Below are 27974 nucleotides of genomic sequence, written 5' to 3'. Positions count from 1 at the left end.
TGAGTCCCTGAGGGGTCAGTGAGTCCATGAGGGGTCCGTGAGGCCCTGAGGGGTCAGTGAGTCCCTGAGGGGTCAGTGAGTCCCTGAGGGGTCAGTGAGTCCATGAGGGGTCAGTGAGTCCCTGAGGGGTCAGTGAGGCCCTGAGGGGTCCGTGAGTCCCTGAGGGGTCAGTGAGGCCCTGAGGGGTCCGTGAGTCCCTGAGGGGTCAGTGAAACCTCAGCTAGATCCTCTGTCCCAGAGCGCTTCACCTTTAGGATGTGAGTGTGATTATGTAACCATGGTAACGTCTCTAGCTCCAGTCTGGTTGTCAGGCTGGAGAGTGTAATTATTATTAGTAATGTACAGAGTAATACAATGAAACATTCATATCATGTGAATAATATAATACTGGTATTCATAATGAATGTAGATAATGAATGTGTCCAGTGTGAATGTGTTCCCTCCTCCGTGGAGGACATTAGTGTATCTTTATCAAATAACACGACTTTAAACATTAACTAATGCAGAAATACTGTAGGTGATCTGCAGAAGAAGAAAAGGGGAAAGGTGACGTCACCTCCACCAGAGCCGGTGGCTTCCGTTTTGGATGCGCGCGCATGCCCAGTGTGATTGTGTTCGGAACAGCACCAACAACAAGAGGCCGTGTTGTTAAGAGCGAACCTAGAGCACACCGGAAGGGGGGCTTTATTTTGAAAATAACAAACCGGAAGGTGTCGACGCAGCTTGTTGACCAAGTGTCCGGTACTACGGTTCCCTGAGACGCCACATAGCTCACCGGAGGAGCCACCGGAGGAACCCGCCGCCTCCCCGTCACGGTAACGTAGAAGAAAACACTCCGCCGTGCACGCGCTTCTGTCGAACGGTCAGAGCCCCGCGGCGCGCGCACACGGTGGTCGCGTGCGGCATCCGCGGGGCTCGCGCCGTGCTAACGTGTTCTGGTCCGGACACCAGTTCTGGTGCTTCATGTCATCAGACGACCGGGACCCAGTGCGCATGTGTGGTATCCCGGTAACGTGTGAACCGGGACGCTCTGCTAGAGGGTCATACTTCCTCTTGACCTCACCTGAGGGGACGGGAGGAGGACCCGTGACGTCACGCTCACCTGTTGTCTACATCAGCACCGAGACTCATTAGTATCTATGTAGTGACTTCATCGTGACTATGTAGTGACTTCATAGTGTCTATGTAGTGACTTCATAGTGTCTATGTAGTGACTTCATAGTGTCTATGTAGTCACTTCATAGTGTCTATGTAGTGACTTCATCGTGACTATGTAGTGACTATGTAGTGCCTTCATAGTGTCTATGTAGTGACTTCATAGTGACTATGTAGTGACTTCATATTGTCTATTAAGTGACTTCATCGTGACTGTAGTGACTTCATAGTGACTATGTAGTGACTTCATAGTGTCTATGTAGTGACTAAATAGTGACTATGTAGTGACTTCATAGTGTCTATGTAGTGACTTCATCCTGACTATGTAGTGACTTCATAGTGTCTATTAAGTGACTTCATCGTGACTATGTAGTGACTTCATCGTGACTATGTAGTGACTTCAGTGTCTATGTAGTGACTTCATAGTGTCTATGTAGTGACTTCATCCTGACTATGTAGTGACTTCATAGTGTCTATTAAGTGACTTCATCCTGACTATGTAGTGACTTCATAGTGACTGTAGTATCTATGTAGTGTCTATTAAGTGACTTCATAGTGTCTATGTAGTGACTTCATAGTGTCAATGTAGTGACTTCATAGTGTCTATGTAGTGACTTCATCGTGACTATGTAGTGACTTCATAGTGTCTATGTAGTGACTTCATAGTGTCTATTAAGTGACTTCAGAGTGTATGTAGTGACTTCATAGTGACTATGTAGTATCTATGCAGTGTCTATTAAGTGACTTCATCGTGACTATGTAGTGACTTCATCCTGACTATGTAGTGACTTCATAGTGACTGTAGTATCTATGTAGTGTCTATTAAGTGACTTCATAGTGTCTATTTAGTGACTTCATAGTGTCTATGTAGTGACTTCATAGTGTCAATGTAGTGACTTCATAGTGACTATGTAGTGTCTATTAAGTGACTTCATTGTGACTATGTAGTGACTTCATCGTGACTATGTAGTGACTTCATCGTGACTATGTAGTGACTTCATAGTGTCTATTAAGTGACTTCATAGTGTCTATGTAGTGACTTCAGAGTGTATGTAGTGACTTCATAGTGACTATGTAGTATCTATGCAGTGTCTATTAAGTGACTTCATCGTGACTATGTAGTGACTTCATCCTGACTATGTAGTGACTTCATAGTGACTGTAGTATCTATGTAGTGTCTATTAAGTGACTTCATAGTGTCTATTTAGTGACTTCATAGTGTCTATGTAGTGACTTCATAGTGTCAATGTAGTGACTTCATAGTGACTATGTAGTGTCTATTAAGTGACTTCATCGTGACTATGTAGTGACTTCATAGTGTCTATGTAGTGACTTCATAGTGTCTATGTAGTGACTTCTTAGTGACTATGTAGTGACTTCATAGTGTATGTAGTGACTTCATCGTGACTATGTAGTGACTTCATAGTGTCTATTAAGTGACTTCATAGTGTCAATGTAGTGACTTCATAGTGACTATGTAGTGTCTATTAAGTGACTTCAACGTGACTATGTAGTGACTTCTTAGTGACTATGTAGTGACTTCATAGTGTATGTAGTGACTTCATCGTGACTATGTAGTGACTTCATAGTGTCTATTAAGTGACTTCAGAGTGTCTATGTAGTGACTTCATAGTGTCTATTAAGTGACTTCAGAGTGTATGTAGTGACTTCATAGTGACTATGTAGTATCTATGTAGTGTCTATTAAGTGACTTCATCGTGACTATGTAGTGACTTCATCGTTACTATGTAGTGACTTCATAGTGTCTATGTTGTGGCTATGTAGTGACTTCATAGTGTCTATGTAGTGACTTCATAGTGTCTATGTAGTGACTATGTAGTGTCTATTAAGTGACTTCATCGTGACTATGTAGTGACTTCATCGTGACTATGTAGTGACTTCATAGTGTATGTCGTGACTTCATAGCGTCTATGTAGTGACTTCATAGTGTCTATGTAGTGACTTCATAGTGACTATAGTGTCTATGTAGTGACTTCATAGTGACTATGTAGTGTCTATTAAGTGACTTCATAGTGTCTATCTAGTGACTTCATAGTGTCTATTAAGTTACTTCATAGTGTCTATGTAGTGACTTCATAGTGACTTTGTAGTATCTATGTAGTGTCTATTAAGTGACTTCATAGTGTCTATGTAGTGACTTCTTATGGTGCGTTCACACCGGACGCAGCAGTCTCGACGCACGTCGAAAAAAGTGTGTTCACACCAGACGCGTCGGGGGCGGAGTAATAAATGAGTCGAGGAACCACAGGACCGCAGAGTACTTCCACTTTAGTGGACCGAGCTGCTCTCCCACTGCGCTTCTCGCTGCTCTCTCTCTCTTCTCTCTCTGATACGTGTCTCTGAGACTTTTCCACCTCCGGCGGCAGATCTCCTGCCATGAAACACATATGCCGGCGGTTGGTTGATAGTAAAGTACAACAAATAGCGAGAATAAAAGCAAATACATACATTCAAAACGTACCAGGTAGTCCCACGGCTTCTCCGACCTTGTTCCACGCTTTATCTTTATAGCTCCGGTTTCGGTAAGCATAAAGAGTTGTATCGTAAAGTTCGGGGTGCCCACAGACAGCGACAATAATCTTTTCCTCCATTTTCTAAACCGGCAGGACGATGACGAGCGGAGCTGCTCAACGCTGATTGGCTGACGCAACTATGACTCACGCGTCTTTGCTGCCGGAGTTGGGAAATTTGAACTCGCGCGTCAACGAGCTGCGTCTGCTCGCTCTGTTCGCCCCGCGACAAACCCTCTGTTCTGCTGCTTCAAACGCGTCTGACGCGCTCGCTGGGAAATACGCAGCTACGCAGCTGTGCATTGACTTTGCATGTAATCTCGATGCGTGGCGAAATTTTGACGCGTCCGGTGTGAACACACCATTAGTCTCTATGTAGTGACTTCAAAGTGTCTATTTAGTGACTTCTTAGTCTCTATGTAGTGACTTCTTAGTGAGTATGTAGTGACTTCATAGTGTCTATTTAGTGACTTCTTCGTGTCTATGTACATAGTCACTTCATAGACAGTAAGTCTTAGTGTATATGTAGTGACTTCACTCCACCTGGGCATCTAGATAACAGTTATATGACTAAGTACTGACCCAAGCTGTCTCTGTCTTGCAGGATTCTGGCTGCTACTCCGTGTGTGTGTGTGAGACATCACTCTACAGTGTGTGTGTGTGTGTGTGTGTGTGTGAGAGTGAGAGAGAGAGAGACATCACCCTATAGTGGGTGTGTGTGTGTGAGAGAGAGAGAGAGACATCACCCTATAGTGTGTGTGTAGTGTGTGTTTGTGAGATGTCTGCAGAGCTGCTGGTAGAATTGGGTGAAGACCCTCCCACTGCCCAGCTGGGGCAGCTGAAGCTGGCCACCATCGAGGACCAGCAGTGGCCCAACGACGAGTCCACGCTCAGCAAGTCAGGTGAGACACACCTTCTGGCCATGAGACGTTCCATAGGGCTAACTCTGTCTCTCATGGGCTAACCCGATCTCCAATGGGCTAATCTTATCTCCAATGGGCTAATCTTATCTCCAATGGGCTAACCCTATCGCCAATGGGCTAATCTTATCTCCAATGGGCTAATCTTATCTCCAATGGGCTAATCTTATCTCCAATGAGTTAATCTTATCTCCAATATTCAACCTCTCCCTGGCTGAGTCCGTGGTCCCCGCCTGCTTCAAGAGATCCACTATTGTCCCTGTACCCAAGAATGCTTCTCCAGCATGTATGAATGACTACCGACCGGTGGCCCTCACCTCGGTGGTCATGAAATGCTTTGAGAGGCTGATAAAGGACTACATCTGCGCCTTCCTCCCTTCCTCCATGGACCCGCTGCAGTTTGCTTATCGCCCAAACAGATCCACGGATGATGCTGTCTCCCAGGTACTGCACACCACACTCTCTCATCTGGACAGCCAGAGGGGGCTATGAGACTGCTGTTCATTGATTATAGTTCAGCTTTCAACACCATAGTCCCTCCAGACTGGCCGGCAAGGTGCTTGAGCTGGGACTGAGCACACCCCTGTGTGCTTGGATCCTGGCCTTCCTGACCGCCAGGCCACAGGTGGTCAGGGTGGGCAGACACCTCCAAATCCCTCACCCTGAACACAGGATCCCCCAGGGTTGCGTCCTCAGCCCCTACTGTACTCCTGTACACACATGACTGTGTGGCCAGGTTCAGCTCAACACCATCATCAAGTTTGCGGATGACACAGTGGTGGTGGGCCTGATCTCCGACAACGGCGAGAAGGCCTACCTGGAGGAAGTTGCTGATCTGTCACTCTGGTGCCAGGACAACAGCCTCATCATGAATGTCACCAAAACTAAGGAGCTGATTGTGGACTTTAGGAAGGTACAACAACAGAGGACGACTCACCACTGGGGATTAACGGGACTACTGTGGAGAGGGTGAGCGGTATAAATACCTGGGAGTCCACATCACCGAGGATCTGACATGGTCAACAAACACAGACACTCTGGTGAGAAAGGCAAGGCAGCGCCTCTACCACATCAGGCAGCTGAGGAAATTTAAAGTTTCCCAGAGGATCCTTCAGTCCTTCTACTCTGGAGCTGTAGAGAGCGTCCTGACAGGAAGCATCACAGCCTGGTTTGGCAACTGCTCCGCTCAGGACAGGAAGGCTCTGCAGAGAGTAGTGTTCGGCTGAGCGCACTATTGGAACCACACTCCCACCCTGCAGGACTTGTACACCAGGAGGTGCAGAACCAGAGCCGCAGGATCATGAAGGATCCTCACCACCCCAACAACAGACTGTTTCAGCTGCTGCGGTCAGGCAGGCGCCTCCGTAGTCACGCTGCAAGAACAGAGAGACTGAGACGGAGTTTCTTTCCTCAGGCCATCAGGATTGTGAACTCCGACCTCACCAGGACCCCCACATAGACCCACACAACTGCCCCTCTTAGGCACACACACACACACACACACACACACACTTACTGTAAATATTGTGTTGTTTTTTATTTGTAAATAGTGTGTACTTGTTGCCCTTGCACATTCCTGCTGAGCATTGCCACTTTCATTTCACTGCACACCCTGTGTGTGTATGTGACAAATAAAACATCTTGAATCTTGAATCTTGAATCTCAATGGGCTAATCCTATCTCTAAGGGTTAGGGTTAGGGTTAGGGTTAGGGTTATTCTATTCTAATGGGCTAATCTTATCTCCAATGGGTTAATCTTATCTCCAATGGGTTAATCTTATCTCCAATGAGTTAATCTTATCTCCAATGGGCTAATCCTATCTCTAATGGGCTAATCTTATCTCCAATGGGTTAATCTTATCTCCAATGGGCTAATCTTATCTCCAATGGGCTAATCTTATCTCCAATGAGTTAATCTTATCTCCAATGGGCTAATCCTATCTCTAATGGGCTAATCTTATCTCCAATGGGTTAATCTTATCTCCAATGGGTTAATCTTATCTCTAATGGGCTAATCTTATCTCCAATGGGCTAATCTTATCTCCAATGGGCTAACCCTATCGCCAATGGGCTAATCTTATCTCCAATGGGCTAATCTTATCTCCAATGGGCTAATCTTATCTCCAATGAGTTAATCTTATCTCCAATGGGCTAATCCTATCTCTAATGGGCTAATCTTATCTCCAATGGGTTAATCTTATCTCCAATGGGTTAATCTTATCTCTAATGGGCTAATCTTATCTCCAATGGGTTAATCTTATCTCTAATGGGCTAATCGTATCTCCAATGGGTTAACCTTATCTCCAATGGGCTAACCCTATCTCCAATGGGCTAACCTTATCTCCAATGGGCTAATCTTATCTCCAATGGGCTAACCTTATCTCCAATGGGCTAACCTTATCTCCAATGGGCTAACCCTATCTCCAATGGGCTAACCCTATCTCCAATGGGCTAACCTTATCTCCAATGGGCTAACTTTATCTCCAATGGGCTAACCCTATCTCCAATGGGCTAACCTTATCTCCAATGGGCTAACTTTATCTCCAATGGGCTAATCTTATCTCCAATGGGCTAACCTTATCTCCAATGGGCTAACCCTATCTCCAATGGGCTAATCTTATCTCCAATGGGCTAATCTTATCTCCAATGGGCTAATCCTATCTCTAATGGGCTAACCTTATCTCTAATGGGCTAACCCTATCTCCAATGGGCTAATCTTATCTCTAATGGGCTAACCCGATCTCCAATGGGCTAACCTTATCTCTAATGGGCTAACCCGATCTCCAATGGGCTAATCTTATCTCTAATGGGCTAATCTTATCTCTAATGGGCTAATCTTATCTCTAATGGGCTAACCCGATCTCCAATGGGCTAATCTTATCTCTAATGGGCTAACCCGATCTCCAATGGGCTAATCTTATCTCTAATGGGCTAACCTTATCTCCAATGGGCTAACCCTATCTCCAATGGGCTAACCCTATCTCCAATGGGCTATACTTATCTCCAATGGGCTATACTTATCTCTAATGGGCCAGCCTTATCTGGGCTAACCTGAAGCAGTGCTTAACCCTCGAAGCTCAGGACTTTGATGTGTTTATTCTCCCCAGAGACAGACGTGTCTCAGCGTTTTGATGCCGACTCCCCTCACCTGCCGTGGGACCACCCCTTTTACGACATCGCCCGGCACCAGATCATTGAAGTAGCAGGTCGGCCTCCTCACAGACATTAGGAGTTTTACTTCAAAGATTAACATGTGCATGCTAATTTGCATTAATTGGACTTTATGTTTCTGTAACTATGTAATCCAGTAACAGGTCCTCTCTCTCTCTCTCTCTCCTCCCTCCCTCCCTCCCAGGGGATGATAACTTTGGCAGGAAGGTGATCGTGTTTAACGCCTGCAGGATGCCTCCTCAGCACCAGCTGGACCACCACAAGCTGCTGATGTAAGACTAATGCTCTGCATCTAACTCATGGGCTAACCTTATCTCTAATAGACTAACCTTATCTCTAATGGGCTAACCTTATCTCGAATGGACTAACCTTATCTCTAATGGGCTAACCTTATCTCTAATGGACTAACCTTATCTCTAATGGACTAACCTTATCTCTAATGGACTAACCTTATCTCTAATGGGCTAACCTTATCTCTAATGGACTAACCTTATCTCTAATGGACTAACCTTATCTCTAATAGACTAACCTTATCTCTAATGGACTAACCTTATCTCTAATGGGCTAACCTTATCTCGAATGGACTAACCTTATCTCTAATGGGCTAACCTTATCTCTAATGGACTAACCTTATCTCTAATGGACTAACCTTATCTCTAATGGACTAACCTTATCTCTAATGGACTAACCTTATCTCTAATGGGCTAACCTTATCTCGAATGGACTAACCTTATCTCTAATGGGCTAACCTTATCTCTAATGGACTAACCTTATCTCTAATGGGCTAACCTTATCTCTCATGGACTAACCTTATCTCTTATGGACTAACCTTATCTCTAATAGACTAACCTTATCTCTAATGGACTAACCTTATCTCTTATGGGCTAACCTTATCTCTAATGGACTAACCTTATCTCTAATGGACTAACCTTATCTCTTATGGGCTAACCTTATCTCTAATGGACTAACCTTATCTCTAATGGACTAACGTTATCTCTTATGGACTACCGTTATCTCTAATGGGCTAACCTTATCTCTTATGGGCTAACCTTATCTCTAATGGACTAACCTTATCTCTTATGGGCTAACCTTATCTCTTATGGACTAACCTTATCTCTTATGGACTAACCTTTTCTCTTATGGGCTAACCTTATCTCTTATGGGCTAACCTTATCTCTTATGGACTAACCTTATCTCTTATGGACTAACCTTATCTCTAATGGACTAACCTTATCTCTTATGGACTAACCTTATCTCTTATGGGCTAACCTTATCTCTAATGGGCTAACCTTTTCTCTTATGGACTAACCTTATCTCTTATGGACTAACCTTATCTCTTATGGACTAACCTTATCTCTTATGGGCTAACCTTATCTCTTATGGACTAACCTTATCTCTCATGGGCTAACCTTATCTCTAATGGACTAACCTTATCTCTTATGGACTAACCTTATCTCTAATGGACTAACCTTATCTCTTATGGACTAACCTTATCTCTTATGGACTAACCTTATCTCTTATGGACTAACCTTATCTCTAATGGACTAACCTTATCTCTTATGGGCCAACCTTATCTCTAATGGGCCAACCTTATCTCTTATGGACTAACCTTATCTCTAATGGGCTAACCTTATCTCTTATGGACTAACCTTATCTCTAATGGGCTAACCTTATCTCTTATGGACTAACCTTATCTCTTATGGACTAACCTTATCTGTTATGGACTAACCTTATCTCTTATGGACTAACCTTATCTCTAATGGACTAACCTTATCTCTTATGGACTAACCTTATCTCTTATGGGCTAACCTTATCTCTAATGGGCTAACCTTATCTCTTATGGACTAACCTTTTCTCTTATGGACTAACCTTATCTCTAATGGACTAACCTTATCTCTTATGGGCTAACCTTATCTCTTATGGGCTAACCTTATCTCTTATGGGCTAACCTTATCTCTTATGGACTAACCTTATCTCTAATGGACTAACCTTATCTCTTATGGACTAACCTTATCTCTTATGGACTAACCTTATCTGTTATGGGCTAACCTTATCTCTAATGGGCTAACCTTTTCTCTTGTGGACTAACCTTATCTCTTGTGGGCTAACCTTATCTCTTATGGACTAACCTTATCTCTTATGGACTAACCTTATCTCTTATGGGCTAACCTTATCTCTTATGGACTAACCTTATCTCTCATGGGCTAACCTTATCTCTCATGGGCTAACCTTATCTCTAATGGACTAACCTTATCTCTTATGGACTAACCTTATCTCTAATGGACTAACCTTATCTCTTATGGGCTAACCTTATCTCTTATGGGCTAACCGTATCTCTTATGGACTAACCTTTTCTCTTATGGACTAACCTTATCTCTTATGGACTAACCTTATCTCTAATGGACTAACCTTATCTCTAATGGACTAACCTTATCTCTTATGGGCTAACCTTATCTCTAATGGACTAACCTTATCTCTAATGGACTAACCTTATCTCTAATGAACTAACCTTATCTCTTATGGACTAACCTTATCTCTTATGGGCTAACCTTATCTCTTATGGACTAACCTTATCTCTTATGGGCTAATCTTATCTCTTATGGACTAACCTTTTCTCTTATGGACTAACCTTATCTCTTATGGACTAACCTTATCTCTAATGGACTAACCTTATCTCTAATGGGCTAACATTTTCTCTTATGGACTAACCTTATCTCTTATGGACTAACCTTATCTCTAATGGACTAACCTTATCTCTTATGGACTAACCTTATCTCTAATGGGCTAACCTTATCTCTAATGGACTAACCTTATCTCTAATGGACTAACCTTATCTCTAATGGACTAACCTTATCTCTAATGGGCTAACCTTATCTCGAATGGACTAACCTTATCTCTAATGGGCTAACCTTATCTCTAATGGACTAACCTTATCTCTAATGGGCTAACCTTATCTCTCATGGACTAACCTTATCTCTTATGGACTAACCTTATCTCTAATAGACTAACCTTATCTCTAATGGACTAACCTTATCTCTTATGGGCTAACCTTATCTCTAATGGACTAACCTTATCTCTAATGGGCTAACCTTATCTCTAATGGGCTAACCTTATCTCTAATGGACTAACCTTATCTCTAATGGACTAACGTTATCTCTTATGGACTACCGTTATCTCTAATGGGCTAACCTTATCTCTCATGGGCTAACCTTATCTCTAATGGACTAACCTTATCTCTTATGGGCTAACCTTATCTCTTATGGACTAACCTTATCTCTTATGGACTAACCTTATCTCTTATGGGCTAACCTTATCTCTTATGGACTAACCTTATCTCTTATGGACTAACCTTATCTCTTATGGACTAACCTTATCTCTTATGGACTAACCTTATCTCTTATGGGCTAACCTTATCTCTAATGGGCTAACCTTTTCTCTTATGGACTAACCTTATCTCTTATGGACTAACCTTATCTCTTATGGACTAACCTTATCTCTTATGGGCTAACCTTATCTCTTATGGACTAACCTTATCTCTCATGGGCTAACCTTATCTCTAATGGACTAACCTTATCTCTTATGGACTAACCTTATCTCTAATGGACTAACCTTATCTCTTATGGACTAACCTTATCTCTTATGGACTAACCTTATCTCTAATGGACTAACCTTATCTCTTATGGGCTAACCTTATCTCTAATGGGCTAACCTTATCTCTTATGGACTAACCTTATCTCTAATGGGCTAACCTTATCTCTTATGGACTAACCTTATCTCTAATGGGCTAACCTTATCTCTTATGGACTAACCTTATCTCTTATGGACTAACCTTATCTGTTATGGACTAACCTTATCTCTTATGGACTAACCTTATCTCTAATGGACTAACCTTATCTCTTATGGACTAACCTTATCTCTTATGGGCTAACCTTATCTCTAATGGGCTAACCTTATCTCTTATGGACTAACCTTTTCTCTTATGGACTAACCTTATCTCTAATGGACTAACCTTATCTCTTATGGGCTAACCTTATCTCTTATGGGCTAACCTTATCTCTAATGGACTAACCTTATCTCTTATGGGCTAACCTTATCTCTTATGGACTAACCTTATCTCTAATGGACTAACCTTATCTCTTATGGACTAACCTTATCTCTTATGGACTAACCTTATCTGTTATGGGCTAACCTTATCTCTAATGGGCTAACCTTTTCTCTTGTGGACTAACCTTATCTCTTGTGGGCTAACCTTATCTCTTATGGACTAACCTTATCTCTTATGGACTAACCTTATCTCTTATGGGCTAACCTTATCTCTTATGGACTAACCTTATCTCTCATGGGCTAACCTTATCTCTCATGGGCTAACCTTATCTCTAATGGACTAACCTTATCTCTTATGGACTAACCTTATCTCTAATGGACTAACCTTATCTCTTATGGGCTAACCTTATCTCTTATGGGCTAACCGTATCTCTTATGGACTAACCTTTTCTCTTATGGACTAACCTTATCTCTTATGGACTAACCTTATCTCTAATGGACTAACCTTATCTCTTATGGACTAACCTTATCTCTTATGGACTAACCTTATCTCTTATGGACTAACCTTATCTCTTATGGGCTAACCTTATCTCTAATGGGCTAACCTTTTCTCTTATGGACTAACCTTATCTCTTATGGACTAACCTTATCTCTTATGGACTAACCTTATCTCTTATGGGCTAACCTTATCTCTTATGGACTAACCTTATCTCTCATGGGCTAACCTTATCTCTAATGGACTAACCTTATCTCTTATGGACTAACCTTATCTCTAATGGACTAACCTTATCTCTTATGGACTAACCTTATCTCTTATGGACTAACCTTATCTCTAATGGACTAACCTTATCTCTTATGGGCTAACCTTATCTCTAATGGGCAACCTTATCTCTTATGGACTAACCTTATCTCTAATGGGCTAACCTTATCTCTTATGGACTAACCTTATCTCTAATGGGCTAACCTTATCTCTTATGGACTAACCTTATCTCTTATGGACTAACCTTATCTGTTATGGACTAACCTTATCTCTTATGGACTAACCTTATCTCTAATGGACTAACCTTATCTCTTATGGACTAACCTTATCTCTTATGGGCTAACCTTATCTCTAATGGGCTAACCTTATCTCTTATGGACTAACCTTTTCTCTTATGGACTAACCTTATCTCTAATGGACTAACCTTATCTCTTATGGGCTAACCTTATCTCTTATGGGCTAACCTTATCTCTAATGGACTAACCTTATCTCTTATGGGCTAACCTTATCTCTTATGGACTAACCTTATCTCTAATGGACTAACCTTATCTCTTATGGACTAACCTTATCTCTTATGGACTAACCTTATCTGTTATGGGCTAACCTTATCTCTAATGGGCTAACCTTTTCTCTTGTGGACTAACCTTATCTCTTGTGGGCTAACCTTATCTCTTATGGACTAACCTTATCTCTTATGGACTAACCTTATCTCTTATGGGCTAACCTTATCTCTTATGGACTAACCTTATCTCTCATGGGCTAACCTTATCTCTCATGGGCTAACCTTATCTCTAATGGACTAACCTTATCTCTTATGGACTAACCTTATCTCTAATGGACTAACCTTATCTCTTATGGGCTAACCTTATCTCTTATGGGCTAACCGTATCTCTTATGGACTAACCTTTTCTCTTATGGACTAACCTTATCTCTTATGGACTAACCTTATCTCTAATGGACTAACCTTATCTCTAATGGACTAACCTTATCTCTTATGGGCTAACCTTATCTCTTATGGACTAACCTTATCTCTAATGGACTAACCTTATCTCTAATGGACTAACCTTATCTCTAATGAACTAACCTTATCTCTTATGGGCTAACCTTATCTCTTATGGACTAACCTTATCTCTTATGGGCTAACCTTATCTCTTATGGACTAACCTTTTCTCTTATGGACTAACCTTATCTCTTATGGACTAACCTTATCTCTAATGGACTAACCTTATCTCTAATGGGCTAACATTTTCTCTTATGGACTAACCTTATCTCTTATGGACTAACCTTATCTCTTATGGACTAACCTTATCTCTAATGGACTAACCTTATCTCTTATGGACTAACCTTATCTCTTATGGGCTAACCTTATCTCTTATGGACTAACCTTATCTCTAATGGACTAACCTTATCTCTAATGGACTAACCTTATCTCTAATGGGCTAACCTTTTCTCTTATGGACTAACCTTATCTCTTATGGACTAACCTTATCTCTAATGGGCTAACCTTTTCTCTTATGGGCTAACCGTATCTCTTATGGGCTAACCTTATCTCTTATGGACTAACCTTTTCTCTTATGGACTAACCTTATCTCTTATGGACTAACCTTATCTCTAATGGACTAACCTTTTCTCTTATGGACTAACCTTATCTATTATGGACTAACCTTATCTCTAATGGACTAACCTTATCTCTTATGGACTAACCTTATCTCTAATGGACTAACCTTATCTCTTATGGACTAACCTTATCTCTAATGGACTAACCTTATCTCTTATGGGCTAACCTTTTCTCTTATGGACTAACCTTATCTCTAATGGGCTAACCTTATCTCTTATGGACTAACCTTATCTCTTATGGACTAACCTTATCTCTAATGGACTAACCTTATCTCTTATGGACTAACCTTATCTCTTATGGACTAACCTTATCTCTAATGGACTAACCTTATCTCTTATGGACTAACCTTATCTCTTATGGACTAACCTTATCTCTAATGGGCTAACCTTTTCTCTTATGGACTAACCTTATCTCTTATGGACTAACCTTATCTCTCATGGGCTAACCTTATCTCTAATGGACTAACCTTATCTCTTATGGACTAACCTTATCTCTAATGGACTAACCTTATCTCTTATGGACTAACCTTATCTCTTATGGACTAACCTTATCTCTAATGGACTAACCTTATCTCTTATGGGCTAACCTTATCTCTAATGGGCTAACCTTATCTCTTATGGACTAACCTTATCTCTAATGGGCTAACCTTATCTCTAATGGACTAACCTTTTCTCTTATGGACTAACCTTATCTCTAATGGACTAACCTTATCTCTTATGGACTAACCTTATCTCTAATGGACTAACCTTATCTCTTATGGACTAACCTTTTCTCTTATGGGCTAACCTTATCTCTTATGGGCTAACCTTAACTCTAATGGACTAACCTTATCTCTTATGGACTAACCTTATCTCTTATGGACTAACCTTATCTCTAATGGACTAACCTTTTCTCTTATGGACTAACCTTATCTCTAATGGACTAACCTTTTCTCTTATGGACTAACCTTATCTCTAATGGACTAACCTTTTCTCTTATGGACTAACCTTATCTCTTATGGACTAACCTTATCTATTATGGACTAACCTTATCTCTAATGGACTAACCTTATCTCTTATGGACTAACCTTATCTCTAATGGACTAACCTTATCTCTAATGGACTAACCTTATCTCTTATGGACTAACCTTATCTCTAATGGACTAACCTTTTCTCTTATGGACTAACCTTATCTATTATGGACTAACCTTATCTCTAATGGACTAACCCTATCTCTTATGGACTAACCTTATCTCTTATGGGCTAACCTTATCTCTAATGGGCTAACCTTATCTCTTATGGACTAACCTTATCTCTAATGGACTAACCTTTTCTCTTATGGACTAACCTTATCTATTATGGACTAACCTTATCTCTAATGGACTAACCCTATCTATTATGGACTAACCTTATCTCTAATGGACTAACCTTATCTCTTATGGACTAACCTTATCTCTAATGGACTAACCTTTTCTCTTATGGACTAACCTTATCTATTATGGACTAACCTTATCTCTAATGGACTAACCCTATCTCTTATGGACTAACCTTATCTCTTTTGGGCTAAGGCAGAGAGATGTTCTCCTGGACCTCAAGGAGTCCCTGCAGGTCGCTTCAGGTGTTCCGCCATGTGTGGGTCCTTGGTGATATGAACGTGTCGTGTTTCAGGTATCTCAAAGGAACTCTGGACCAGTACGTGGAGAGTGACTACACGCTGATCTACTTCCACCACGGGCTGACCAGTGAGAACAAACCCTCTCTCAGCTGGCTGAGGGACGCGTACCGAGAGTTTGACAGGAAGTGAGTTCAAGAACATCGTCACATGACCTCTGTGACCTCTTTATGAAGCTTCACTGTGAACGTTTTATGAAGCATTACTGTGACCTCTTTATGAAGCTTCACTGTGACCTCTCTATGAAGCTACACTGTGACCTCTATATGAAGCTTCACTGTGACCTCGCTATGAAGCTTCACTGTGAACTCTATGAAGTTTCACTGTGACTTCTCTATGAAGCTTCACAGTGACTTCTTTGTGAAGCTTCACGGTGACCTCTTTATGAACTTCACTGTGACCTCTTTATGAAGCTTCACTGTGAACTCGTTATGAAGCTTCACTGTGACCTCTTTATGAAGCTTCACAGTGACCTCTATGAAGCTTCACTGTGACCTCGTTATGACGCTTCACGGTGACCTCTCTGTGAAGCTTCACTGTGACCTCTATATGAAGCTTCACAGTGATGTCTCTATGAAGCTTCACTGTGACCTCTATATGAAGTGTCACTGTGACCTCTATATGAAGCTTCACTGTGACCTCTATATGAAGCTTCACAGTGATGTCTCTATGAAGCTTCACTGTGACCTCTATATGAAGTGTCACTGTGACCTCTATATGAAGCTTCACTGTGACCTCTATATGAAGCTTCACAGTGATGCCTCTATGAAGCTTCACTGTGACCTCTATGAAGCTTCACTGTGACCTCTATATGAAGCTTCACAGTGATGTCTCTATGAAGCTTCACTGTGACCTCTCTATGAAGCTTCACTGTGACCTCTATATGAAGCTTCACAGTGATGTCTCTATGAAGCTTCACCGTGATGTCTCTATGAAGCTTCACTGTGACCTCTCTATGAAGCTTCACAGTGATGTCTCTGTGACGCTTCACTGTGACCTCTCTATGAAGCTTCACCGTGATGTCTCTGAAGCTTCACTGTGACCTCTATATGAAGCTTCACAGTGATGTCTCTATGAAGCTTCACTGTGACCTCTCTATGAAGCTTCACTGTGACCTCTATGAAGTTTCACTGTGACCTCTGTGAAGCTTCACAGTGACTTCTTTGTGAAGCTTCACGGTGACCTCTTTATGAACTCCACTGTGACCTCTTTATGAAGCTTCACTGTGACCTCGTTATGACGCTTCACGGTGACCTCTCTATGAAGCTTCACTGTGACCTCTTTATAAAGCTTCATGGTGACCTCGTTATGACGCTTCACGGTGACCTCTATGAAGCTTCACAGTGACCTCTTCATGTCTGTGTGTCTTTCCAGGTACAAGAAGAACATCAAGGCTCTGTACATCGTCCATCCCACCATGTTCATCAAGACGCTGCTGATCCTCTTCAAGCCAATCATCAGGTAATACTTCATGTTTCTTCCTTAATTTATCTTTATTCATCTTTATTTATCTTTATTCATCTTTATTTATCTTTATTCATCTTAATTTTCACATAGTCCAGTGTGAGCTGACTCCTGATGAGGTGGTCTGTGTGTTGAGGGTCTCTAGGTTGTTTGTGGGTGGAGCCTCTGAATGTGAGGTACACAGGGTGTACATCATGACTCATCGTTATCACTCAGCTTCTTGTGTTTTTGTCGTCATCCCTGTGAACTAACCGTAGAACTACAGCTCCCAGCATGCAGCACTGATGTCCTCTCTGTGTGTAGCTTTAAGTTCGGCAGGAAGATCAACTACGTGAGCTACCTGAGTGAGCTGGAGGCCGTGGTGAAGAGCGAGCAGCTCATCACTCCTGCCCGCGTCAGAGAGTAAGAGCAGCATCACTCCCACATGGCCTCTCTGTGTAGGACGTCCCTCATGTCTGATGTCTCAGGTACGACAACAAGCTGAGGGCGTCTCTGAAGCCCAGCGCCCAGCCCCCCCCCTCCCCTCTGCACAGCCCCCCCCTCCCCAACCAGGTGTTCGGGGTGCCGCTCGCTTTGTAAGTACTTATACCTTTATTCACTCACGCACTGAAGGACACATTCATGTATGTTAATCATTATATACATTGAGTTTGTGGTGTAGAAAGCTTCACAGGGCTTCACAGAGCTTCACAGAGCTTCACAGGGCTTCACAGAGCTTCACAGAGCTTCACAGGGCTTCACAGAGCTTCACAGGGCTTCACATAGGTTTACAGAGCTTCACATGGCTTCACAGAGCTTCACAAGGCTTCACAGAGCTTCACAGGGCTTCACAGAGCTTCACATGGCTTCACAGAGCTTCACAGGGCTTCACATAGGTTTACAGAGCTTCACAGGGCTTCACAGAGCTTCACAGGGCTTCACAGAGCTTCACAGAGCTTCACAGGGCTTCACAGGGCTTCACAGAGCTTCACAGAGCTTCACAGGGCTTCACAGAGCTTCACAGGGCTTCACAGAGGTTTACAGAGCTTCACATGGCTTCACAGAGCTTCACAAGGCTTCACAGAGCTTCACAGGGCTTCACAGAGCTTCACAGAGGTTTACAAAGCTTCACAGAGCTTCACAGGGCTTTACAAAGCTTCACAGGGCTTCACAGAGCTTCACAGAGCTTCACATGGCTTCACAGGACTTCACAGGGCTTCACAGAGCTTCACAAAGCTTCACAGAGCTTCACAGAGCTTCACATGGCTTCACAGGGCTTCACAGAGCTTCACAGGGCTTCACAGAGCTTCACAGAGCTTCACAGAGCTTCACATGGCTTCACAGAGCTTCACAGGGCTTCACAGAGCTTCACAAAGCTTCACAGAGCTTCACAGGGCTTCACAGAGCTTCACATGGCTTCACAGGGCTTCACAGAGCTTCACAGAGCTTCACATGGCTTCACAGGGCTTCACAGAGCTTCACAGGGCTTCACAGAGCTTCACAGAGCTTCACAGAGCTTCACAGAGCTTCACAGAGCTTCACATGGCTTCACAGGGCTTCACAGAGCTTCACAGGGCTTCACAGAGCTTCACAGAGCTTCACAGAGCTTCACATGGCTTCACAGAGCTTCACATGGCTTCACAGAGCTTCACAGAGCTTCACATGGCTTCACAGAGCTTCACAGGGCTTCACAGAGCTTCACAGGGCTTCACAAAGCTTCACAGAGCTTCACAGGGCTTCACAAAGCTTCACAGAGCTTCACATGGCTTCACAGAGCTTCACATGGCTTCACAGGGCTTCACAGAGCTTCACAGGGCTTCACAAAGCTTCACAGAGCTTCACAGGGCTTCACAGAGCTTCACAGGGTGCTCTGCGCTCATGGAGCTGTGGGCCTCACTGAGACAGCGTCATGCTCTGTAGACTGAAGCGGGTCAGGAGGTGAGAGGTTCAGGTTGTGTGACCTCCGGTGACCTCTGGTGACCTCTGGTGACCCTGCTTCCTCGCCGTGTGCTCCTCAGGCTGAGTCAGAGGAACCCGGACGGGGACCAGGTCCCTCTGGTGATGAGAGACACCATCAGCTTCCTGTCAGCTCAAGGTACCCACACTGCAGATGGAGGCGTGTCCTCAGCCTGTGGGCGTGGTCTATAACTGTGTGTGTGCTTCAGGGCTGGAGATCGAGGGGATCTTCAGGCGCTCGGCCAACGTGACTCTGGTGAGGGACGTCCAGCTCCGATACAACTCAGGTGAGACCTCCAGGTTCACCCGGAGGACCGCCCCCGCCGCGGTGTACCCAGGACCGCCGACACCACGTGGGTTCTCCTTGTGTTGCAGGTGAGGCCGTGAACTTCACGGAGATGGAGGACATCCACCTGGCGGCTGTGATCCTGAAGACCTTCCTGAGGGAACTACCTGAGCCTCTGCTGACCTTCCAGCTCTACAACGACGTGGTCAACTTCAGCTGTACGGCCATCACTGCTGCTGCTGTTATGAGGAGGACCCCGTTGGGTCAGGAGGTCTAAGGAGGACCCTGTTGGATCAGGAGGTCTAAGGAGGACCCCGTTGGGTCAGGAGGTCTAAGGAGGACCCCGTTGGGTCAGGAGGTCTAAGGAGGACCCCGTTGGATCAGGAGGTCTTAGGAGGACCCTGTTGGATCAGGAGGTCTAAGGAGGACCCCGTTGGGTCAGGAGGTCTAAGGAGGACCCCGTTGGGTCAGGAGGTCTAAGGAGGACCCCGTTGGGTCAGGAGGTCTAAGGAGGACCCTGTTGGATCAGGAGGTCTTAGGAGGACCCCGTTGGGTCAGGAGGTCTTAGGAGGACCCTGTTGGATCAGGAGGTCTTAGGAGGACCCCGTTGGGTCAGGAGGTCTTAGGAGGACCCCGTTGGGTCAGGAGGTCTTAGGAGGACCCTGTTGGATCAGGAGGTCTTAGGAGGACCCCGTTGGGTCAGGAGGTCTTAGGAGGACCCTGTTGGATCAGGAGGTCTTAGGAGGACCCCGTTGGGTCAGGAGGTCTTAGGAGGACCCTGTTGGATCAGGAGGTCTTAGGAGGACCCTGTTGGATCAGGAGGTCTTAGGAGGACCCCGTTGGGTCAGGAGGTCTTAGGAGGACCCCGTTGGGTCAGGAGGTCTAAGGAGGACCCTGTTGGATCAGGAGGTCTTAGGAGGACCCCGTTGGGTCAGGAGGTCTTAGGAGGACCCTGTTGGATCAGGAGGTCTTAGGAGGACCCTGTTGGATCAGGAGGTCTTAGGAGGACCCCGTTGTGTCAGGAGGTCTTAGGAGGACCCTGTTGGATCAGGAGGTCTTAGGAGGACCCTGTTGGATCAGGAGGTCTTAGGAGGACCCTGTTGGATCAGGAGGTCTTAGGAGGACCCTGTTGGATCAGGAGGACTTAGGAGGACCCTGTTGGATCAGGAGGTCTAAGGAGGACCCTGTTGGATCAGGAGGTCTTAGGAGGACCCCGTTGGGTCAGGAGGTCTAAGGAGGACCCCGTTGGATCAGGAGGTCTTAGGAGGACCCTGTTGGATCAGGAGGTCTTAGGAGGACCCTGTTGGATCAGGAGGTCTTAGGAGGACCCTGTTGGATCAGGAGGTCTTAGGAAGACCCCGTTGGGTCAGGAGGTCTAAGGAGGACCCCGTTGGATCAGGAGGTTTTAGGAGGACCCTGTTGGATCAGGAGGTCTTAGGAGGACCCTGTTGGTTCAATTCAATTCAATTCAATTCAATTCAGTTTATTTGTATAGCCCAATTTCACAAATTACAAATTTGTCTCGGAGTGCTTTACAATCTGTACACATAGACAGCCCTGCCCCAAAACCTCACATCGGACCAGGAAAAACTCCCAAATAACCCTTCAGGGGGGAAAAAAAGGGAAGAAACCTGCAGGAGAGCAACAGAGGAGGATCCCTCTCCTAGGATGGACAGATGCAATAGATGTAATGTGTACAGAAGGACAGATTTAGAGTTAAAATACATTCAATGAATATGACAGAGTGTATGAATAGTTCATAGTAGGCATATTCCACGATGGAGACCTCCACGATCCATCAGGCAGATGGCGGTGGGGAGGAGGAGTGGGGGAAGTCTCAACAGGACAGTGGCGTAGTCATGAGCAGGAATTCCACGACCCAGACGATCCATCAGGCAGATAGGATCTATGGCCTCATAGGGTCCGATGACCCCATGAGACGAAAGTCAAAAGGACTTCCGGGAGAAGGCAGTGTTAGTAACGTGTGACTGAGAGATGAAAACACATCCTTAAGGAGAGAAAAGAGGAGATAGGTACTCAGTGCATCCTAAACGTCCCCCAGCAGCTATAAGCCTATAGCAGCATATCAAGGGGCTGGACCAGGTGAACCTGATTCAGCCCTAACTATAAGCTCTGTCAAAGAGGAAGGTCTTAAGTCTACTCTTAAACGAGGTGACTGTGTCTGCCTCCCGGACTGAAATTGGAAGCTGGTTCCATAAAAGAGGAGCTTGATAACTAAAGGCTCTGGCTCCCATTCTACTTTTTAAGACTCTAGGAACTACAAGTAGTCCCGCATTTAGTGAGCGTAGCTCTCTAGTGGGCAATATGGTACTACAAGCTCCTTAAGATATGATGGAGCATCACCAATCAAGGCTTTGTAGGTTAAGAGAAGAATTTTAAAAGTGATTCTTGATTTTACTGGGAGCCAGTGCAGAGCAGCTAGTGCAGGAGTGATGTGATCTCTTTCCTTAGTTTTAGTGAGAACACGAGCTGCAGCATTCTGGATCAACTGGAGGGACCTAAGAGATTTATTAGAGCAGTCTGATAATAAGGAGTTGACTTAAGAGACTTATAGAGCAGCCTGATAATAAGGAGTTGCAGTAATCCAGTCTCGAAAGTATGAACGCTGAACCAATTTTTCTGCATCTTTTGAGACAAGATGTGCCTGATTTTGAAATATTACGTAGATGAAAGAATGCAGTTCTTGAGATTTGCTTTACGTGGGAGTTAAAGGACAAGTCCCATCAAAGATAACGCCAAGATTCTTTACAGTGGTGTTGGATGCCAGGGCAATGCCGTCTACAGAATCCACATCACCAGATAATTGATCTCTGAGGTGCTCAGGGCCGATTAAAATTACTTGGTTTTGTCTGAGTTTAACATCAAAGTTGCAGGTCATCCATGTTTTTATGTCTTTAAGACATGCTTGAATTTTACAGAGTTGGTTGCTCTCCTCTGGTTTTATCGATAAATATAGTTGAGTGTCATCTGCATAACAATGAAAGTTTATGGAGTGTTTCCTGATAATATTGCCCAAAGGAAGCATGTATAAGGTAAATAAAATTGGTCCAAGCACAGAACCTTGTGGAACTCCGTGATTAACGTTGGTGGTTATCGAGGGGCCATTGTTTACAAATACAAACTGAGATCGATCTGATAAATAGGATTTAAACCAAATTAGTGCCGTGCCTGAAATGCCAATCGACTGCTCCAGTCTCTGTAACAGGATGTCATGGTCAATGGTGTCGAATGCAGCACTAAGGTCTAACAAGACCAGGACAGAGAGGAGTCCTTTATCTGCTGCCATTAAGAGGTCATTTGTAATTTTCACCAGTGCCGTCTCGGTGCTGTGGTGTTTTCTAAATCCTGATTGAAATTTCTCAAATAAACTATTATGATGTAGAAAGTCGCACAACTGATTTGCGACCACTTTCTCAAGGATCTTGGAGAGGAAGGGAGGTTAGAGATCGGTCTGTAGTTAGCCAATACCTCTGGATCCAGAGTGGGCTTCTTCAGGAGAGGTTTAATAACAGCCACCTTGAAGGAGTGTGGTATGTGGCCTGTTAGCAGAGACACATTGATAATATCTAATAGAGAGCCGCCAATTAAAGGCAAAACGTCTTTAAGCAGCCTCGTCGGGATGGGGTCCAAGAGACAGGTAGGCGTGTTCAAGTAGAAACCGTTGAAAATAATTGGTCACGGTTGATAGGAGAAAATCCTCCAAATATACACCAGGGCATACAGCGATTTACAAGGCCATTCCACTTGAGGACAGATTGGCACTGGTTATGGGCAAGAGATTATTAATCTTGTCCCTAATAGTTAAAATCTTTTCATTAAAGAAGTTCATAAAGTCATTACCACTAAGGTTTATAGGAATGCTCGGCTCCACAGAGCTGTGACTCTGTCAGCCTGGCTACAGTGCTGAAGAGAAACCTGGGGTTGTTTTTATTTTTTTCTATTATTGATGAGTAATAGGCTGCTCTGGCATTACGGAGGGCCTTCTTATATGTTTTAAGACTATCTCGCCAAACTAAGCGGGATTCTTGAGATTAGTTGAGCCATATGCGTTCAAGCTTTCGTGACGCTTGCTTCAGTTCGGGTCTGAGGGTTATACCAGGAGCAAACCTCCTCTTCCTCACTGTCTTCTTCTTCAGAGGGCTATCGAGTCCAGTGTCATTCTCAGAGAGCCTATGGCACTGTCAACAAGATGATCAATCTGGGACGGACTAAAGTTAGACCAGGAGTCCTCTGTTATATTGAGACGTGGTATCGAATCAAATACAGAAGGAATCGCTTTAAATTTAGCTACAGCACTATCAGTTAGACATCTAGTGTAGAAACTTTTGACTAACGGAGTACACTCCGTAGTATAAATTCAAAAGTTATGAGGTTGTGGTCTGACAGAAGAGGATTCTGTGGAAGACGTTCAAATGCTCAATGTCAACGCCATAAGTAAGAACAAGATCAAGCGTGTGGCCAAAGCTGTGAGTGGGTTTCTGTACTCTGACAGAAGCCAATCGAGTCCAACAAGGAGATGAATGCAGCACTAAGGCAATCATTATCAACATCCACATGGATATTAAAATCTCCAACAATAATAACTTTATCGGTTTTAAGAACCAAACTTGATATAAATTCTGAGAATTCAGATATAAACTCTGAATATGGACCTGGTGGTCTGTACAGAATCACAAATCGAATTGGCTGTAGTGTTTTCCAGGTTGGATGTGAAAGACTAAGAACAAGGCTTTCAAATGAGGTGTAGTGTAATTTTGGTTGAGGATTAATTAATAGGCTCGATTCAAAGATGGCTGCTCCTCCACCTCCTCGACCGGTGCCTCGAGGAATGTGAGTATTAATATGACTTGGAGGAGTCGATTCATTCAGGCAGACATATTCTTCATGGCTCAGCCAGGTTTCAGTTAGGCAACATAAATCAATGTGATTATCTGATATTAAATCATTCAGTAACACAGCTTTAGATGACAGAGATCGAATATTTAGGAGACCACATTTAATAGATCTGTTTTGTTGCACTGCTGAAATAATTGTGTTAACTTGTATAAGGTTATTGTGTACGACTCCTCTTCTGCTTACTTTTGATTTATTTAATTGAAGTGGCCGGGACAGACAGTCTCTACTCTAAAGTCAAAGTGGGTAACTGCTCGAATGGAAGAGCAGAGAAGGGTGTTAAACACTCTGGTTCAGGAGGTCTTAGGAGGGAGGGTTGGGTCAGAAGGTCTTAGGAGGACCCTGTTGGATCAGGAGGTCTTAGGGAGAGTTGGATCAGGAGGTCTTAGGAGGACCCTGTTGGATCAGGAAGTCTTAGGAGGACCCTGTTGGATCAGGAGGTCTTAGGAGGACCCTGTTGGATCAGGAGGTCTTAGGAGGACCCTGTTGGATCAGGAAGTCTTAGGAGGACCCTGTTGGATCAGGAGGTCTTAGGAGGACCCCGTTGGATCAGGAGGTCTTAGGAGGACCCTGTTGGATCAGGAAGTCTTAGGAGGACCCTGTTGGATCAGGAGGTCTTAGGAGGACCCTGTTGGATCAGGAGTACCTAGGAGGACCCGGTTGGATCATGTTTATATCTATCCTATTGGGTCCTATTGAAATGTGTTTTGGGGCTTATCAGATCCACAAACTCCCCAAAGTGTAAATGTAGATCAGGACTTGTGATAAATGTGATATGTTGGGTCTCTCATGTAGGGAGGAAGAACGGTCTCTGTAGCGCCCCCTAGAGGTACTCCATCGCCCTTCTGACCCATTGACTTCAAATGCAACCCACATGTGGGGTCTCCTGAGCGGTCCACTGGTGTTGAAGTCGCTGCTCCTGGACGCTGTGGTCCTCATGCGGCCAGCCGCCTCCCTGATGAAGACGAGGTGACTGAACCAGCTGTTTGTGTTCCAGCGGTTTCCAGTGACAACCAGGCGGCCTCCATGAAGATGCTGGTGGAGTCGCTGCCAGAGGAAAACACGACTTCCCTCCGATACCTCATCACCTTCCTGGCTCAGGTACACACTTTACTTTCATCACTTCCTGTACATCACTTCCTCTCCTTCACTTCCTGTACATCACTTCCTCTTCTCTATTTTCTGCCCATAACTTCCTGTCCATCACTCCATCTCCTTCAGTTCCTGTCCACCACTTCCTGTCTGTCACTTCCTCTCCTCCACTTCTTCTCCTTCAGTTCCTGTCCATCACGCCCTGGCCATCCCTTCCTGTCATTCACTTCCTGCCCATCACTTCCTCTACATCTCATCACTTCTTGTCTATTACTTCCCTTCACTTCCTGTTCATCACCTCCTCTGCATCACTTACTCTCCATCACTTCCTGTCCTCTACTTCGGTCCATCACTTATTCTCCATTACCTCCTCTCCATCACTTCCTGTACTTCCTGTCCATCACTTCCTCTTCTTCCTCGTCATCACTTCCTCTCCATCATTTCCTCTTCTTCCTCTCCATCACTTGCTGTCCTCTACTTCCTGTTCACCACTTCCTGTCCCCAGCCGTAACCCCGCCCCTGTGTGTGTCTAGGTGTCGGCCAACAGTGAAGTGAATAAGATGACCAACAGTAACCTGGCGGTGGTGTTTGGTCCTAACCTGCTGTGGGGGCGGGACAACGCCATGTCACTCAGCGCCATTGGGCCAATCAACAACTTCACCAGAATCCTGCTGGACCAGCAGCATCTGGTCTTTACCTAAGTGCTGCTCCACCCTCAAACACCATGCTCATTAAACTACACTTTAACATCTCCTGTGGACCAATGGCATGCCATTTAGCTTCTCGTGAGTCTCTGCGTTCCCATTGGCCCGTTGTCTTATTGTCTTCTTGTCCTATTGTCTTATCAAGCGGTCTGGACTATCTTCTGGTGGAGCAGGTCCATGTTAGGCTGCAGCCATATAACCCGAACTATAGATTATGAACAATGCAGTTCCCCAACATGTCCTCTAGGGCCATGAACTCAGAGCGAGGGGGAGGTGTGGGTCTCCATGGAGGTCTCAGCTGGACCTGGTACCAACGAGGTGGACAATGTGCCAGGAGAACGAGTCAGAACCATGGAGCATACCGCATGCTGCTGTTCAGGGTTCATAGATCTCTGGAGGAACCGCTGGTTGGACTTAATGTCTCACTGCAGACACCACAACTTCTATCTCTACAACTTCAAGAGATAGAAGTTCAAGCGATAGAAATTCTAGAGATAGAACTTCTATCTCTTGAAGTTCTATCTCGAGAAATTCAAGAGATAGAAGTTCACGCGATAGAACTTCTAGCTCTAAAAGTTCAATATATAGAAGTTTAAGAGATAGAACTTCTATCACTAAAAGTTCAATATATTGAACTTCTATCTCTTGAACTTCAAGAGATAGAAGTTCTATCTCTAAAAGTTCAATATATAGAAGTTCTATCTCTTGAACTTCTAGGGATAGAGATTCTAGAGATAGAAGTTCTATCTCTAGATATCTATAGAGATAGAAGTTCTATCTCTAGATATCTATAGAGATAAAACAGTGACCTCTGGAGGTTCGACTGCATGGATGTAAGGAAGCTTTGACCTTTGTGACCCTGGTCATTTGTCTTGCTGTAGTTGATGTGGCCACACTGCAGTTATCAGTTATCTTTGTGTTGTAAAGTACTTCATGTGAGTATTAATATACTAGTATTAGTATAGTGTTGTAATGTTGGTACTTCATATGAGAATGAAGACAACCACAAGCAGTTTGAATGAGGCTCACCTGATGACCTGTTGTTGACCTGTCCATCCCGAGTAACCGGCATGCTCTTGGTTTGTGTGTGTGTGTGTGTGTGTGTGTCTCAGCTTCTGAATATATAGAGTTGTATATACAAACATATTTGCAACACAAGTGGTACAAGTATTTCCTTTGACACTGCAGTCTGTGTGTGTCTGTGTGTGTCTGTGCCTTATTTGTTCTCCAGTGGTCATGTGACCAGCCATCAAAGTGCCGTGTCCCGGTCTCGTCCACTAGGTGGTTCTCTTGTGGTGCTCTTGTGGTCCAGAGTTCTCCAGAAGAACCTCCTCTTCCTGTGTGACCTCACAAATACCAAATCTAGAAAGAAGTTGCCATGGTTGCCACATTAGATTCTGAGATGATATCCATGAGGATTAAAGTCAGTTTTTTAAACGTTAACATGTCAACCCAATATGTATTTATAATTCTAAAAGGTGATCAGCTGTGATCAGCAGGACGGTGTGTGTGTCCTACGTCTCCTCATCTCTGCTGGTCATCTGTGGATCTGTGTATGTTAACTGTTGTCATGGTGACAGTGAACTATATTTTGTGTTGTTTTGGCTGATTTATTGATATTTCATCCATTACTTTAGAAATGGTGGATGTCGTATATATCTGATTATCATGGAAATATGCTGTAATATCACTGTTGAAACAATAAACGATGGTAAACAAGTGTTAACATA

At 44.0% G+C, this 27974-nt stretch overlaps 1 protein-coding gene across 1 annotated transcript; it reads left to right on the top strand.

The window, feature by feature from the left end:
• The first annotated feature begins 119 nt into the window (after positions 1-119).
• arhgap1 (Rho GTPase activating protein 1) lies at positions 120-27974 on the top strand. Its single transcript, XM_056430794.1, has 13 exons — positions 120-815; positions 4291-4588; positions 7714-7812; positions 7962-8049; positions 15846-15977; positions 17224-17310; positions 17617-17715; positions 17781-17888; positions 19311-19387; positions 19458-19535; positions 19624-19752; positions 25446-25549; positions 26074-27974. The coding sequence occupies exons 2-13, from the start codon at positions 4465-4467 to the stop codon at positions 26239-26241; spliced, it is 1293 nt and encodes a 430-aa protein (XP_056286769.1). The 5' UTR covers positions 120-815; positions 4291-4464; the 3' UTR covers positions 26242-27974.

Source organism: Pseudoliparis swirei, chromosome 14 (assembly GCF_029220125.1).
Source record: "Pseudoliparis swirei isolate HS2019 ecotype Mariana Trench chromosome 14, NWPU_hadal_v1, whole genome shotgun sequence".
In the NCBI taxonomy this organism is placed as follows: Eukaryota; Metazoa; Chordata; class Actinopteri; order Perciformes; family Liparidae; genus Pseudoliparis; species Pseudoliparis swirei.
Note: the sequence above shows the minus strand (reverse complement) of the source record. Positions and strands in the feature narration are given on the sequence as shown.

Bases quoted from the DNA above. Each gene is read 5' to 3' on its own strand.
- arhgap1 (XM_056430794.1), top strand. From the start codon at position 4,465: ATGTCTGCAGAGCTGCTGGTAGAATTGGGTGAAGACCCTCCCACTGCC. The intron at 17,311-17,616 runs GTAATACTTCAT...CTCTGTGTGTAG, and splicing joins CTCTTCAAGCCAATCATCAG to CTTTAAGTTCGGCAGGAAGA. The intron at 19,753-25,445 runs GTACGGCCATCA...TTTGTGTTCCAG, and splicing joins CGACGTGGTCAACTTCAGCT to CGGTTTCCAGTGACAACCAG.